General features: G+C 44.9%; 1 protein-coding gene across 1 annotated transcript in view; it reads left to right on the top strand.

Annotated features, from left to right (window-relative positions):
- Positions 1-15368, top strand: part of GARNL3 (GTPase activating Rap/RanGAP domain like 3) — a 118872-nt gene that overhangs the window by 48718 nt on the left and 54786 nt on the right. Inside the window, exons 5-7 of the mRNA XM_068979031.1 lie at positions 7085-7149; positions 9508-9571; positions 10531-10557. Of these exons, the coding sequence (XP_068835132.1) occupies positions 7085-7149; positions 9508-9571; positions 10531-10557 (156 nt within the window). The remainder of the gene's footprint in view (positions 1-7084; positions 7150-9507; positions 9572-10530; positions 10558-15368) is intronic.

Here is a 15368-nt window from a genome sequence, read left to right as displayed (position 1 = left end):
GCTGAGCCGTCATCACTGCCCCCAGTGAATCCTACATGTCATTCTTTGACTCGTGCGGTCACTCTCCCTAGACTGTGAGCTCCATGAAAGGAGGGGACTTAACTGCTTTGTCCTCAGTATCCCTAGCAGCAAGCCCAGTGCCTGGTACATAGGAGGAGCTCAAAAAATATCTGTTGAATATGTTAATGAGATGATTAATGACTAACGAAGTCCAGCTTAACCAGTGTACTCTATTGCTGCTACTTATATAAACATCTATGTTTCAGAAAATTTTAAGCAGGTTTAAGGTAAAAATCTGATATAAAATTAAGTTAGATCTTACTCATGAATTATTTCCTGCAGAGTTTTGGCCTTACCACTCCCCCCATGCCAGTGCGATTGGGGTCAGTTTCACCGTCAGCATGGCTGCTCTTGAACCAAGTTTGAATGACAGTTTTAGAAGAAAAGGCTGGGGAACATGTGCCAGTTTTCCCCAAGAGTGTACATGATCATCTCTTCTCCTTAGCTCCCTACTGAGAAGTGAGGGTGCCTTCGTCCAAAGCCTCTTATCTTCTGCAGAAAAAGGCTATTTTCTGTCCTCCTCCACTTACTTATTTTATGCTTGCCTACTACAGTATTCCAGTCTCTTCTGGCTTAAACGTTCTCCTTGGATGACTGTCTCTTCTGGACAAATAATCAGCCTTTCGGATTTCTGTCCACTAACCCTGTTCCTCTTGAAGGTGATATTTGGGTACGAGAAGAGAGGGTTTCTGAGACCTCACAGTGGCCGGAGGTCCACCCAGGACCCTCTGGGTTCTTTCTGGTTTCTGTTGTAGAGGAGCAACCTCTGAGATGTAACTAATCTCTTGACTTTTAGGGGGGGTCATTGGAGAGCGCCTGTCCGTGAAGTCCTTGTCCTGGCCACTTGCTCCTTGTAGTAAAGTCACCAAATGCATGAACCCTCTGACCTGATCCCAGGTCTCTGTGCCTTCTGGAAGTGCTCCAGCCTCTCGGCCCAGGGCCAGAAGGGAGGGGCCAGAGCCTTCATCTCCAGTATCTAATCTTGTTGATCAGCCATGCCTGAAGCTACTGAGTTACTGCCCCTCAGGGTGTTCAAACAGGTTATACCTGAACATCCTCTGGAAGGCCAAGTCTGGGAAGTGAGCACTAGTCCAGGTGCCTCCAGGCCTTACCTTGATGTCCTTTCGGCCTCTCCACCCCACCCCCATCCAGGTCTGTCCCCAGGAGGCAGGCACCCAGGGCCCCAGGGCCTAACCCCTCCGCTTGCCTGTCTTCCTTCTTCCTTCCTTCCATCTCCCTTTCAGGAGCCAGGGGTCGTGCCACACTGGTGCTGCCTCCGCCTGGAATAAGACTTTCTCAATCCCGTCTTCTTCCCTCAGGAAGTAACTGTCCCTTCACCTTCTCGCTGGGAAGGTTGCCAGGTTCTGAGGAGGAAGAGTAGGGCACATGCAAGGGAAAGTTTTGCTTATTTTAATTTCCAAAGATAGTGTCTAGATTACCTTATAAGTTGTGTAAGCGCTTGAAGGAAATTAAGACAGAGAATGATATGGGAGGCTGCCAAAGCAAGCTCCTCCAGGGAGGTCTCCAGAGGAGCTGATGTTCAAGAGACCCAGAGGATACAAGGGAACTGGCCACGTAGAGAGTTGGGGGAGGGGCGGGGGGACAGTCAGAAGGAACAGGAGCCTTCTGGGACGACTCTTGGATGGTGAGAGAAGTCAGGGAGGTGGGATTGAGACCTGGGACCACCATGGAATTAGATAGGATGGGCAGAAGGAGCATTTGACCCCCTCTGAGTAGTGCCAGTGCCCAAATCCAGAACTCTTCTCTCAGCCCTGAATCTTGCAGGGCTGGGTAGGTGTTCGCTGCCCACTGCAGAGCAGTGAGGAGCTGAACACTTCAAAGCAGGATGTCAGCATGGGGGTGAGTTACTGAGCCCGTGCTGGCCCAGGGCCAGTGCTGGAGGCTGTGGGGAATCCAAAGATGCAGGTGACTCAGTGCTCCCTCCCTCTTCCCTTGAGCTCACATTCTCCAGTTTAACAGAAACACAGCTAAATGTATAAACCCTGCTCGAAACTGTCTCATGCATCTCTGGATGTGTTCTTTCCAAATGCAAAGGAAAAAAATGATTCACCCTTGTAACAATTCCATCTGCAGTGTCCTTCTTGACAACACACACACACACACACACACACACACACACACACACACACCCAGGCTAGGTAAATGGATTGATGTTGACACGCATGCATGTATCCTCCTGTGCTCACTTAGTATAGCCGGATATGCACTTGTACTTGACTTTCCCTGTGCGTTTGTTCCACTGAAAACATAGACTGGAAGGTGTTTTTTCTTGGAGAGTGACCCTGGAAAGCCACAAAACAAAGCTGATGGAGAAGAAGAGCTTTACCTCTTTGTCGTGAAGAAAAATACAGAGTCACAATCCCACGAGCCCTGGGCTTCACATCTGTGTTGGCAGCTCATGGTGATGTTACCAGCATCCAGGCTGGGCTGAATCCTCCCTCCCTATTCCATGGTGCTGTACGCTTGGTCACTTCAATCATGCCTGACTCTGTGACCCCCGTGGACTGTAGCCCACCAGGCTCCTCTGTCCATGGGATTCTCCAGGCAAGAATATTGGAGTGGGTTGCCATTTCCTCCCCCAGGGGATCTTCTTGATCCACGGATAGAAGCCGTGTCTCCTGCATCTCCTGCACTGGCAGGCAGACTCTTTTAGAGTTAAAAAGGGAATTTTACATGGGGACCACGTCATAATCTCTTTCACTAAATAAACATGTAGTATAAATCCTTTGCAAATTATAAATCTGTTCAGTTCAGTTCAGTTTAGTCACTCAGTCATGTCTGACTCTTTGCGACCCAATGGACTACAGCACGCCAGGCCTCCGTGTCCATCACCAACTCCCGGAGTTTACCCAAACTCATGTCCATTGAGTTGGCAATGCCATCTAACCATCTCATCCTCTGTCATCCCCTTCTCCTCCTGCCCTCAATGTTTCCCAGCATCAGGGTCCTTTCAAATGAGTCAGCTCTTTGCATCAGGTAGCCAAAGTTGAAGTTTCAGCTTCAACATCAGTCCTTCCAATGAACACCCAGGACTGATCTCCTTTAGGATGGACTGGTTAGATCTCCTTGCAGTCCAAGGGACTCTCAAGAGTCTTCTCCAACACCACAGTTCAAAAGCATCAATTCTTCGGCACTCAGCCTTCTTCACAGTCCAACTCTCACATCCATACATGACTACAAAAATCATAACCTTGACTAGACAGACCTTTGTTGGCAAAGTAATGTCTCTGCTTTTGAATATGCTGTCTAGGTTGGTCATAACTTTCCTTTCAAGGAGTAAGCGTCTTTTAATTTCATGGCTGCAATCACCATCTGCAGTGATTTTGGAGCCCAGAAAAATAAAGTCTGACACTGTTTCCACTGTTTCCCCATCTATTTCCCATGAAGTGATGGGACCAGATGTCATGATCCTTGTTTTCTGAATGTTGAGCTTTAAGCCAACTTTTTCTCTCTCCTCTTTCACTTTCATCAAGAGGCTCTTTAGTCCTTCACTTTCTGCCATAAGGGTGGTGTCATCTGCATATCCGAGGTTATTGATATTTCTCCCTGCAATCTTGATTCCAGCTTGTGCTTCTTCCAGCCCAGCGTTTCTCATGAAGTACTCTGCATATAAGTTAAATAAGCAGGGTGACAATATACAGCCTTGACGTACACCTTTTCCTATTTGGAACCAGTCTGTTGTTCCATGTCCAGTTCTAACTGTTGCTTCCTGACCTGCATACAGATTTCTCAAGAGGCAAGTCAGGTGGTCTGGTATTCCCATCTCTTTCAGAAGTTTCCACAGTTTATTGTGATCCACATAGTCAAAGACTTTGGCATAGTCAGTAAAGCAGAAATAGATGTTTTTCTGGAACTCTCTTGCTTTTTCCATGATCCAGAGGATGTTGGCAATTTGATCTCTGGTTCCTCTGCCTCTTCTAAAACCAGCTTGAACATCTGGAAGTTCACGGTTCATGTATTTTGAAGCCAGGCTTGGAGAATTTTGAGCATTACTTTGCTAGCGTGTGAGATGAGTGCAATTGTGCGGTAGTTTGAGTATTCTTTGGCATTGCCTTTCTTTGGGGTTGGAATGAAAACTGACCTTTTCCAGTCCTGTGGCCACTGCTGAGTTTTCCAAATTTGCTGGCATATTGAGTGCAGCACTTTAAAGCATCATCTTTCAGGATTTGAAATAGCTCAAATCCTCTACTAGCTCTATCACCTCCACTAGCTTTGTTCGTAGTGATGCTTCCTAAGGCCCTTGACTTCACAGTCCAGGATGTCTGGCTCTAGGTGAGTGATCACACCGTCATGATCATCTGGGTCATGAAGATCTTTTTTGTACAGTTCTCCTGTGTATTCTTGCCACCTCTTAATATCTTCTGCTTCTGTTAGGTCCATGCCATTTCTGTCCTTTACTGAGCCCATCTTTGCATGAAATGTTCCCTTGGTATCTCTAATTTTCTTGAAGAGATCTCTAGTCTTTCCCATTCTATTATTTTCCTCTATTTCTTTGCACTGACCACTGAGGAAGGCTTTCTTATCTCTCTTTGCTATTCTTTGGAATGCTGCATTCAAACGGGTATTTCTTTCCTTTTCTCCTTTGCTTTTCACTTCCCTTCTTTTCACAGCTATTTGTAAGGCTTCCTCAGACAGCCATTTTGCTTTTTTGCATTTTTTTTTCTTGGGGATGATCTTGATCCCTGTCTCCTGTACAATGTCACGAACCTCCATCCATAGTTCATCAGGCACTCTGTCTATCAGATCTAGTCCCTTAAATCTATTTCTCACTTCTACTGTATAATCGTCTGTAGCTATTCCCTGGTGGCTCAGACAGTAAAGCGTCTGCCTGCAATGCGGGAGACCCGGGTTCGATCCCTGGGTTGGGAAGATCCCCTGGAGAAGGAAATGGCAACCCACTCCAGTTCTCTTGCCTAGAAAATTCCATGGATGGAGGAGCCTGGTGGGCTGTAGTCCATGGGGTCACAAAGAGTCAGACATGACTGAGCGACTTCATGATGACTGTATAATCATAAGGGATCTGATTTAGGTCATACCTGAATGGTCTAGTGGTTCTCCCTGCTTTCTTCAATTTAAGTCTGAATTTGGCAATAAGGAGTTCATGATCTGAGCCACAGTCAGCTCCTGGTCTTGTTTTTGCTGACTGTATAGAGCTTCTCCATCTTTGGCTGCAAAGAATATAATCAATCTGATTTCAGTGTTGGCCATCTGTTGATGTCCATGTATAGAGTCTTCTCTTGTGTTGTTGGAAGAGGGTGTTTTCTATGACCAGTGTGTTCTCTTGGCAAAACTCTACTAGCCTTTGCCCTGCTTCATTCTGTACTCCAAGGCCAAATTTGCCTGTTACTCCAGGTATTTCTTGACTTCGTACTTTTGCGTTCCAGTCCCCTATAATGAAAAGGACATCTTTTTTGGGTGTTAGTTCTGAAAGATCTTGTAGGTCTTCATAGAACCATTCAACTTCAGCTTCTTCAGCATTACTGGTCGGGACATAGACTTGGATTACCGTGATATTGAATGGTTTGCCTTGGAAACAGAGATCATTCTGTCATTTTTGAGATTGCATCCAAGTACTGCATTTCAAACTCTTTTGTTGACCATGACGGCTACTCCATTTCTTCTAAGGGATTCCTGCCCGCAGTAGTAGATATAATGGTCATCTGAGTTAAATTCACTCATTCCAGTCCATTTTAGTTTGTTGATTCCTAGAATGTCGATGTTCACTCTTGCCGTCTCCTGTTTGACTACTTCCAATTTGCCTTGATTCATGGGCCTAACATTCCAGGTTCCTATGCATTATTGCTGTTTACAGCATCGGACCTTGCTTCTATCACCAGCCACATCCACAACTGGGTATTGTTTTTGCTTTGGCTCCATCCCTTCATTCTTTCTGGAGTTATTTCTATTTCTCCACTGATCTCCAGTAGCATATTGGGCACCTACTGACCTGGGGAGTTCCTCTTTCAGTGTCCTATCTTTTTGCTTTTTCATACTGTTCATGGGATTCTCAAGGCAAGAATACTGAAGTGGTTTGCCATTCCCTTCTCCACTGGACCACATTTTGTCAGAACTCTCCACAATGACCCGTCCGTCTTGGGTGGCCCTACACGGCATGGCTTAGTTTCATTGAGTTAGACAAGGCTGTGGTCCACGTGATCAGATTAACTAGTTTTCTGTGATTGTGGTTTCAGTCTGTCTGCCCTCTGATACCCTCTCTCAGCACGTACTGTCTTACTGGGGTTTCTCTTACCTTGGATGTTGGGTATCTCCTCATGGCCTTCGCTCCTGACCTTGGACGTTGTGTATCTCCTCTCAGTCACTTACTGCTCCAGCGCCATGCAGCCACCACCTTTGGGAGATTATAAAGAGGCTAGCCTCATCTGTCCTGGGTGCTTAGACGTGGGACTGAGCCATTCAGGCAAGCCCTCCTTCAGTCCCTTTCCTTCAGCCAGTATTGACTGAGTACTTTCTATGAGATAGTCAGAGTGGGTACTCATTCAGAGAGGAGGAAACAGACTTTAAATAAGTAAACACAGAAAAATATCAAAGTATACATTATGAAAACTCAGAAAGAGCCAGGTGATTTCTAGTTTGAAAAGTTTTTGACCTGGAGGAATCATATTTGCGTCCTATTGAACACATAGAGACTGTCTTCTTATTCTGATCTTTGAGGCTGATCCAGTCTTTGGCTCAGAGGCCAAACCCCTTCTCTGGTTTAGGCAGCTTATCTGCCCATCACAATGCCAGAGACCCCTGAGACCAGCAGTCCAGATGCTTAAAGCATAAGTGCCTAGGGGTTGGAAGGATGGGGGATGTTGTTGAGCCAGTGCTGTTGAGCCTAATTAAGAATTTTTCCAACGTAGGATACATTTATTCATATACGTGCTGCTTAAAGAAACGTGAACAAGACTAGACATGGGTTTCTTTTATGTGACGAGGTTAAGACTCTTCCAGGGATGGAGATTGACAAGCTTCTCACTGGTTTGCTGTTTTGACTTTCTAGGGTACTCAGAAAATATGCCTTCCCTACAGCCCCACGAAAACACTTTCTGTGAAGTCCATCTTAAGGTGAGTACGTGTGAGCAGAAACCCAATAGCAGGCTCTCATAAATGAGTTTTATCCTATGAGCATTCTGATGTCAGCTTGTTATTTCCCTGGGCCTTGGCTATATACTAGACATTTTGCTAAGCACTTGGCACACAATACCTAATTCAGTAGTCACAGTAACCCTGTAGGGCAGGTAGTATACTACTATCCCATTTTATAGATGAGGAAATGGAGGCCTAAGAGGACAAAGCCACAGCTGGTTCGTAGTGGAACTGAGGCTCAAGTCCAGGTCTGGCTGGTTCTGAAATTTGCTGTCAAGCATTTCCGTCCTGCATATGTTGCCCGTTTCTTTCCTGCACGTGTGCAAATACTTTGATTTTGTGAAGAAAATCAAGAAATATTTTTTCCTTTCATTTTTCTTGTTGGAAATAGAAACTCAGATGTCAGCAAATGCTTCTCAGAGAACATGCTTCACCAAACAGAAAGCTAAATGAATGGAAGGAACTGCTCACTGCTCGGCACTCAGCTGCTTCTCGTGCCCCCACCTTTCCACCTCCCTCTGTTCTTTCCCCCATGTCGGGTGTTAGCCTCCCCTTGGCAATGCAGCCACTCAGATCAGCCTGGTGCTTTGTCACCAGCTAAGATGTTACAGTAACAGTAGCTTCTGTTTGTCAGGCACTGTGCTGAATGTTGTACAAGCATTGTTTTAGGAAATCTTTAAGCTGGCTCTATAAAGTAGATCTATTATTACCACCTATTACCACTACTCTACATAGGAGGAATTGGAGCTTCAGAGAGGTGAAGGGATTTGACAGAGATCTCACAGCTGTTAAACCACAGTACTTGGATTTAAACCTAGATCCATGTGACTCCAGGGCTTGGGCTGTCAACCACTAATGTCACACACTAGTCCTGTGTGACTCTGAGAGCTTATCCTGGTGGCCTGGTAGTTTAGTTTCTATTCATCTGCAGCCAGGTGGTGGTCGGAAATGGTATTTTCCATGTTCCCACCTATTACTGTTACTTGGCAGCACGTCTGTTACAGTGATGAACCTGACTGTCCATTAGTGATTGCAACTGGCTGATGAAAGGGTCCTGAGATTAACAAGTAAAACATTTGTATCTTGTTTTCAAGCTTGATTTTTGTCTTTGAATTGTAGACCTTCTCCCCTCTGCTGTAGGCCCCCTGGTTTTTCTCCTGGCCAGTCTGAAGCCCTAGCTAAGAATGAATCCATGGAGAGGTTAACCTTTTTGTTGAGCACTGAAGTATCTTGCTGCTTCTAAATCTGAACTTTAAGAGTCATACTTTGAATTATATTGGCCTAAATTTCTGAAAATCCTTTTATTTTCTTCTTCTAAAATGGTGTTTCTCCAGCTCCTTTCTTCTGTATATTTAAAGACTGGGGATTTCAATGAATTTTAATTTCATTTAGTTATCTGAGGAGACCTTCACTTTTCTGCCCACCACTCAGCCAGAGCAAGCTGCAGCAAGAAAGTATTTTAAAGTTGCAAAGATTAAAATTTCTACAGTTGCTGCCAATGGAAGAAAAGATTTCCTCTGTTACAATCATCAACTTCAAAACTTAAAAATTAAAATATACATACTATTGGGTCAGATAAGCTGAGTTCAAATCTTGGCTTTATGACTTAACAGCTTTGTTATCCTTAACTAGTTCTTTAACTACTGAGCCTCAATTTCCTCATCCTTAATGTGAGGATAAAATAGTACTTGCCTCATAGAGGTTGAACGAGATAATCCACATGAAATATTTAGCAGGGTGCCTGGCATATAGTAAATGCTCTGTAAATATAGCTATTATGTTTACCTTTTATTTACAGATATGAGGATTCTTGCTGAAGAGGTCAGGGATCATTTTGTTCAATTACCTTGTTTTGCCCTAGAGGAACTTAGCTCAAGGAAATTCAAGTTGCTTGGTTAAAGCAAAATGTAAAAGAATAATCTTGTTAAGAACAACCTTTTGCCCTTAGTGAGAAAGGAATTACCAAAGGAAGAAAGACATGTCAGGTCATCTTAATTACATTTCATCTTATCATTCATTACTATGTAAATGTCAGTGAATCTCTTTTTTGGTAAATAAAAGTAAGATTCATGGAGATTAGCTAGGGTTGCCTACAGCAGGTGCTCCCCACTTCTCCCTTCTCTCTGTGAGAGTGCTCAGGGCAGCCTCCAAGGTTGGTTACTCAGGTATGTTCCTTCATTGATCGCTCCTTGTTGGCTCCTGCCTTCTTTGGCCCCTCTGGGAATCCAACTAGGATCTTCTAGGGTATAATACTTAGCTCTTCTGAGGATCTAAGACTGGCTCCACATTATTTAAGTTTCCACCACACTGCGGCTCACTCTGTCCTTTCTATTTCAGTGCCATGAATCTGGACAAATTCGAGAAAGGCCCCAGGGAAATTTTTCACCCTGAGATACAAAAGGTAACCCAGAACTTTGTGCTTCATAATTGTATAATGTGGTCACAGTGTTAGAAGTGACAAATTATCAGTGATTCTTAGCCTAGGATCCCAACCAGAATCACCAGTGGTTCTCAACATGAAGAACTTCCCACCTGAGAGTCCAGTGGGAACTAAGATGGAGGCTAGGAGTCTGTTGTTTTCAGAAATTCAGAGGATAGCAGGTGTCCAGAAAGCTGTCCTGTTTTCTTAGGGCTTACTGTTAAAGGAAATCAGTATGCCTTGGGAGAAAAATGTTTAGTCATAATCAAAATAATGGTCCATCAGAAAAATGGCAACTAGACTTTTGTCTCACAGTTACAATCAATTTCACTTCTAAATTCTCCCCTTGAAACTCATAAATGCACCCATCACTAACAGTGTGACAGTTCTGTGTCAGAGCTGAGCTTCAAGGAGCTGGCATGCCAGGCAGGGTGACATGGGAAGAGGCTGGAGAGGCAGCCTGGCTGGGTTCTGTCCAGGAGGCAGCAGGCAGCCAGTAGACTCATCCTGCAGAGGAAAATCTGAAAACGAGATATAGCAACCTTCTGCCTATTTAGGTCATACCTCTATGCCTGTTTTCACCGAAGACACTGTCACACTGTCCCTTTCACTCATGAGCTTCCCTTCCATCCTCTGTGTGTGTGTGTGTGCATGCGTGTGTGTAAAACTTACCAGCAGTAGTTGCCCTGTTGTGATCAGGTGTCTGTAGGTTTCCCTTAGGAAGCTTGAGCAACCAGCTTCCAGCATAGGGGAAAGAGTTCTGACAAATCACTGGATCCAAAAAGTACCCAGTAAAAGTAAACTTTAGCTTAAAAATGGAATATTTTGACGTGGAGAAAAGTGGTGTCAGTGACAGTAGATGAAGCTTGGCTTTCACAGAAAGTCAACATAAAATGCTCACCATTCATCCTGGGCTTAACCTTTTGAACTTCATTTGACAGGACTTGCTGGTCCTTGAAGAACAAGAGGTAAGTAGTGTTGCGAGATGCCGGGTCCTGCTACCCCACCTTGATGTTTGTCAATGAGCTTCCCCTTCACCAGGACCACAGCCTTTCCCTCCGGACACACCTCTCCGTGGATTTGCACAGCGAGTCTCTTATCACTGAAAGACTTGACTGACGTATTTTCTCCGGTGTATTTCAGAATTTTCTGTGCAGCTAGCCATAAAGATAGAGAAACAATCAAGCTGCTTAAATCTGCTTGAAATCATTCAAATGTTAATCCCATGGTCAGGATGAGGAATGAGGTTTTCATTTTCATTCAATTAAAGCTAAGGTACTCTGTTAGCACATTCAGAATGCCATATCATGTGCATGTTTCCATTCCCTGTTGTCCCACTTAAAAAAGAATATGTTAGGTTTTACAACTGCATGATTAACGTAGAGAAATATCTGAAATACTATCACTCAACTGTTGAGTAGTTACTCGGTGAGAGTGTGTGTACATTGTTCCTGTTGGTAAACGGCGGTATCACCTGTCCAGTCGCTGAGGCCAGACTTGGAAACGTCCTTAATACCTCCTGTCTCTCACACCCCATCTAATCCATAAGCACATTCCGATCACACTGTTTCAAAACATAGCCCTGACTCGCATGCTTCTCAGTGCTTCCACCACCACTCTAGTCCACCAGCCCCACCATCTCCCACCTGGATTCTGCAGAGCCTCCTGCTCTTCTGCCTACTTCCTCTCTTGTCCTCTCTTCTAGTTTTCATAGAGCATCCAAACACTGTAAGCCATCTGCTCCCTTTGCTCAGAACTCACTGGCTTCCGATCCCACTCAGATGAAGCCCAAGGTCTTCACTGCAGCCAGCTAGGGCCTGTGTAATAAGGCCGTCCTCTGCTCCACCCTCAGCTCCACACTAGCCACGGGCCTCCTGCTTCCACGTCTGCAGGAAGCCTGCTGCTCCCACTGCAGGGATGCTCGTCCCAGACGTCTCCTGGGTCACACCCTCTCTTGATTGGCATCTCTGCTCAGGGAGGACGTCCCGGTCCCTTAACTAAAATATCTCTTACCCACTGCCCTTCTAACTGGTTTGTTGATCTTCTTGACACATGGATTTCATTTATTCAGTTTTTATCTGTTGCCCCCACTAGAACAGGGACTCTTCCATTGTTCTTCCCTGCTGCATCCTCAGAGCCTAGAATAGGACACAGAGTAGATTTTGGTTGGATATGTGAATCGTTCATGGACTGGGTGAATAATGAAATCGTATGATGCCACTGAGAGAAATGAGGTAGATCTTTATTTACTGGCAGGGAAAGATTTCCACAACACAGTACTTACCGAAGAAAAACAACTTGTGGGGCAATACAGTATAAGCCTAGTTGTTTCTATAGGCAAAGATTTCTATGTATATCATTCATTCCTTGATTCAACAAATGTTTACTGACCTCTGACTGTGGGTGTACCGTGTACTATTTGAGGCGCTGGGGATACATTGATGAAGAAGGCAAGGTCCCTTCTTCATGGAGCTACAGTCTGCTGGGCTGAGACAAACTAAGCAAGAAAATAAACAAACATAAACACAGTCCTACTGACAATTCCAAGAGCTTTGGGGAAAGTAAACAAGGCAGTAACACAGCATAAGGAGTAGCTTTTACCCACTGGCCAAACAGAGGTTTCTCTGAGGCAGCGACACCTCATGATTCCTGAACATGGCGATGTAAAGTCAAAGAAGGAGGCCAAGCGGCTGCCCCCCGCATTGTTGGCAGGAGTCACCGCGGGCAGGTTAGTGGAAGTGTTGGGCAGGATGTGGCAGAAAATGGGCAAAAAGAGACATCTACATTGTAATTACATATTATCCATGTACAATCATGCTTGTTGCTGAAGAATCCATGAACTCCATGTGTAACTTGTAAAAGGCAAAAGATAAAAGTCATACACATTTCTGGTAAACATTTGAAAAATGCAGAAATGAACAAAAGATATAAGGAAAATATCACCTAAAATCACAGAGAAAACTAGTATTGGTAGAATATCACATTTTGATATATATTTGTTATATTTTATCTAAGATTAGGGTTATACCATGTATAGTTTTTAGGCTTCCCTCATGTCTCAGCAGTAAAGAATCTGCCTGCAGTGCAGGAGCCATTGGAGATGTGAGTTTGATCCTTGGGTCAGGAAGATCCCCTGGAGGAGAGCATGGCAACCCACTCCAGTCTTCTTACCTGAGAGTCCCATGGACAGGGGAGCCTGGAGGGCTACAGTCCATAGAGTCACAAAGAATTGGACATGACTGAAGCAACTTAGCACGCATGCATGTATAGTTTTTATGTCTCAAAATTACTAATTCATAAATATTTATTGCACACCCACATAGTACATGCACCTGCCCTTTGTGACAAACAATACAGAAATGTATCAGTGGAAAACAGGAAGGAGCTTCTCTGGTGGCTCAGATGGTAAAGAATCTGCCTGCAATACAGGAGAACTGGGTTCAGTCTTAGGTTGGGAAGATCCCCTGGAGAAGGGAATGGTTACCCACTCCAGTGTTCTTGCCAGGAGAATTCCATGAACAGAGGAGCTTGGCAGGCTGCATTCCATAGGATCACAAAGCGTCAGATATGACTAAGCAACTAAGAACACACGCATGTCAGTGGGCAACACGAATGCTCCCCCACTTCACCACTTCCACCCTCTCTTGAAGAACCCCTGTTTGCTCTTTAGTTTATTCTCTCATACTTGTCTTTGGACCTGCCAAATTTTGAAAAAGGAGTAGCTCATCTCTTTATTTCTCATTTTTATTTCCTGACTAAGGGCATATTTGCTAGCAGCAACAAGGGTACTCGTCATAATGTACTTGAAGAGGTGTGACTAGTGATCAGCATCCTTCACAGCCTCCCTGCGAGCTGTGTGGCCAAGGCACTCTTCTTTAATCCCACCCACTTCTTGAATTTATCCCAGTTCCTCCCAATTATAGTGATAATCAGCTGCAAAGATGAGCAGGGAAAAAATGAACAATACTAGTGATGTTTCTGAAAGGTTAGCTATTTGGTAGAGTGTTGTTGGTGTCCTGAAATCCATTGTATAGGGAGCCTCCTCTCCCCCTGGCAAGAGAAAACATGGTTTCCCAGGCAAACAGGCATGGAGGGGTTGACAGACATGTAGGAACATGTGAAACACAGAAATATGGAGGCATTGCCCAGACAAGAGTAACGAGGAGCTGAGGGTATGCAGTTCTGAATTAAGACATCATATCTTGATTCCAAAACATTCTTTTGGAATCAGTAGGCTTGTTGTTCAGTTGCTTAGTCATGTCAGACTCTTTGTGACCTCATGGAATGCAGCACACCAGGCTTCCCTGTCCTTCACCAGCTCCCAGAGCTTGCTCAAACTCATGTCCTTTGAGTTGGTGATGCCATCCAACCATCTTGTCTTCTGTCATCCCCATTTCCTCCTTTATTCTTCCCTCTCATACTTCACTTTCCTCAGAAGAAATATAATTCCTAGCATACTATTAATTCCCCAAAACATGACTATACGTTGGTTTATAATCATGTTGAGTTTTGTCTCATAAAATTTGGAACGTAAAAACGTAAAGTCCCATACAAGTAGGAATTACAAATATGACCTTATCTCTATGGTGAGTATCTGAGCAGGACCGAAGTCCTGAGAAAACCAGTTCCCACGATTCCCTCCACCAGTCACCTCCCTCCAGGAGCCCAGGTATGGTCTTGAGACTTTGCACTCCCAGCCATCCCTCAAGGCCCCCTGCTGCAAGTAGCAGCCAGCCTCATGAAGCACTGATGACAGCAAGTTCAACGCTGCTAAAATGTGACCCGTGATGGTCAGGTAGTCCCAAGTCAAGTGATGCCCTCCTCAAATAGCCCCTCATAAAAGCTATCTCCTCCAGAAATACAGTGCATTCTGTTCAGTGATACCTTGATTTCTGGAGATAGGAGACAACCTTGTTAGTCATTGACATCATTTGGGAAGTCCTGGAAACAAAATTACCTAAACGAGACTCTGTAATTTCAAGTACTTACCAAGACCTTGCAATACCAGTCTTTTGGGAGCCTCCACCTGAAGTGGAGGCTGAAGTGATGCTGAAGCTGAAACTCCAATACTTTGGCCACCTGATACAAAGAACTGACTCACTGGAAAATACCCTGATGCTGGGAAAGATTGAAGGCAGGAGGAGAAGGGGATGACAGAGGATGAGATGGTTGGATGGCATCACCAACTCAATGGACATGAGTTTCAACTCCAGGAGTTGGTGATGAACAGGGAGGCCTGGCGTGCAGCAGTCCATGGGGTTGCAAAGAGTCAGACACGACTGAGTGACTGAACTGAACTGAACTAAACTGAACTTGAAGTGGGCAGGGTCCTCTCAGCAAGGATACTGGTGCCAATGACAGAGCAGCCCCAGAAAAACTTTCCAAAGCTTCAGCCAGTGATCAGGCAGCAATGGGCCCTATTTCTGCTTGTAACTCTCAGCTTCACTCAACTCAAAACCATCCTGAGAAGACTGTGGCCCTGTGTTGAAAAGAGCACTGCATCGCAAGTCAGGACTCCCAACCTCCAGCTCCAGTCCTGCCCTCACTTAGTCTCAGGCTTGGGCACATCTCGTCTTCCCTGGGCTTCAGTTGTCCTGTCTGTAAAGTGAAAGTGTGGATTCAGTGGAGCACAGGGCTGTTAGTTCATGGCTCATCGTTTCAGTCGTTGACCCAATACTTCTTCCCTTGGCTTACTAGCTGTCAGCCCAGCTGGATATGACCCTGAGCTGGTTGCTTCTGCAGGTTGGTTCCTCCAGTCCAGTGATTCTCAGACAGGGGT

This window comes from Capricornis sumatraensis, chromosome 1 (assembly GCF_032405125.1).
Source record: "Capricornis sumatraensis isolate serow.1 chromosome 1, serow.2, whole genome shotgun sequence".
NCBI classification, from domain to species: Eukaryota; Metazoa; Chordata; class Mammalia; order Artiodactyla; family Bovidae; genus Capricornis; species Capricornis sumatraensis.
The sequence above is the reverse complement of the archived record's forward strand: the minus strand, read 5'-3'. Positions and strand labels throughout refer to the sequence as shown.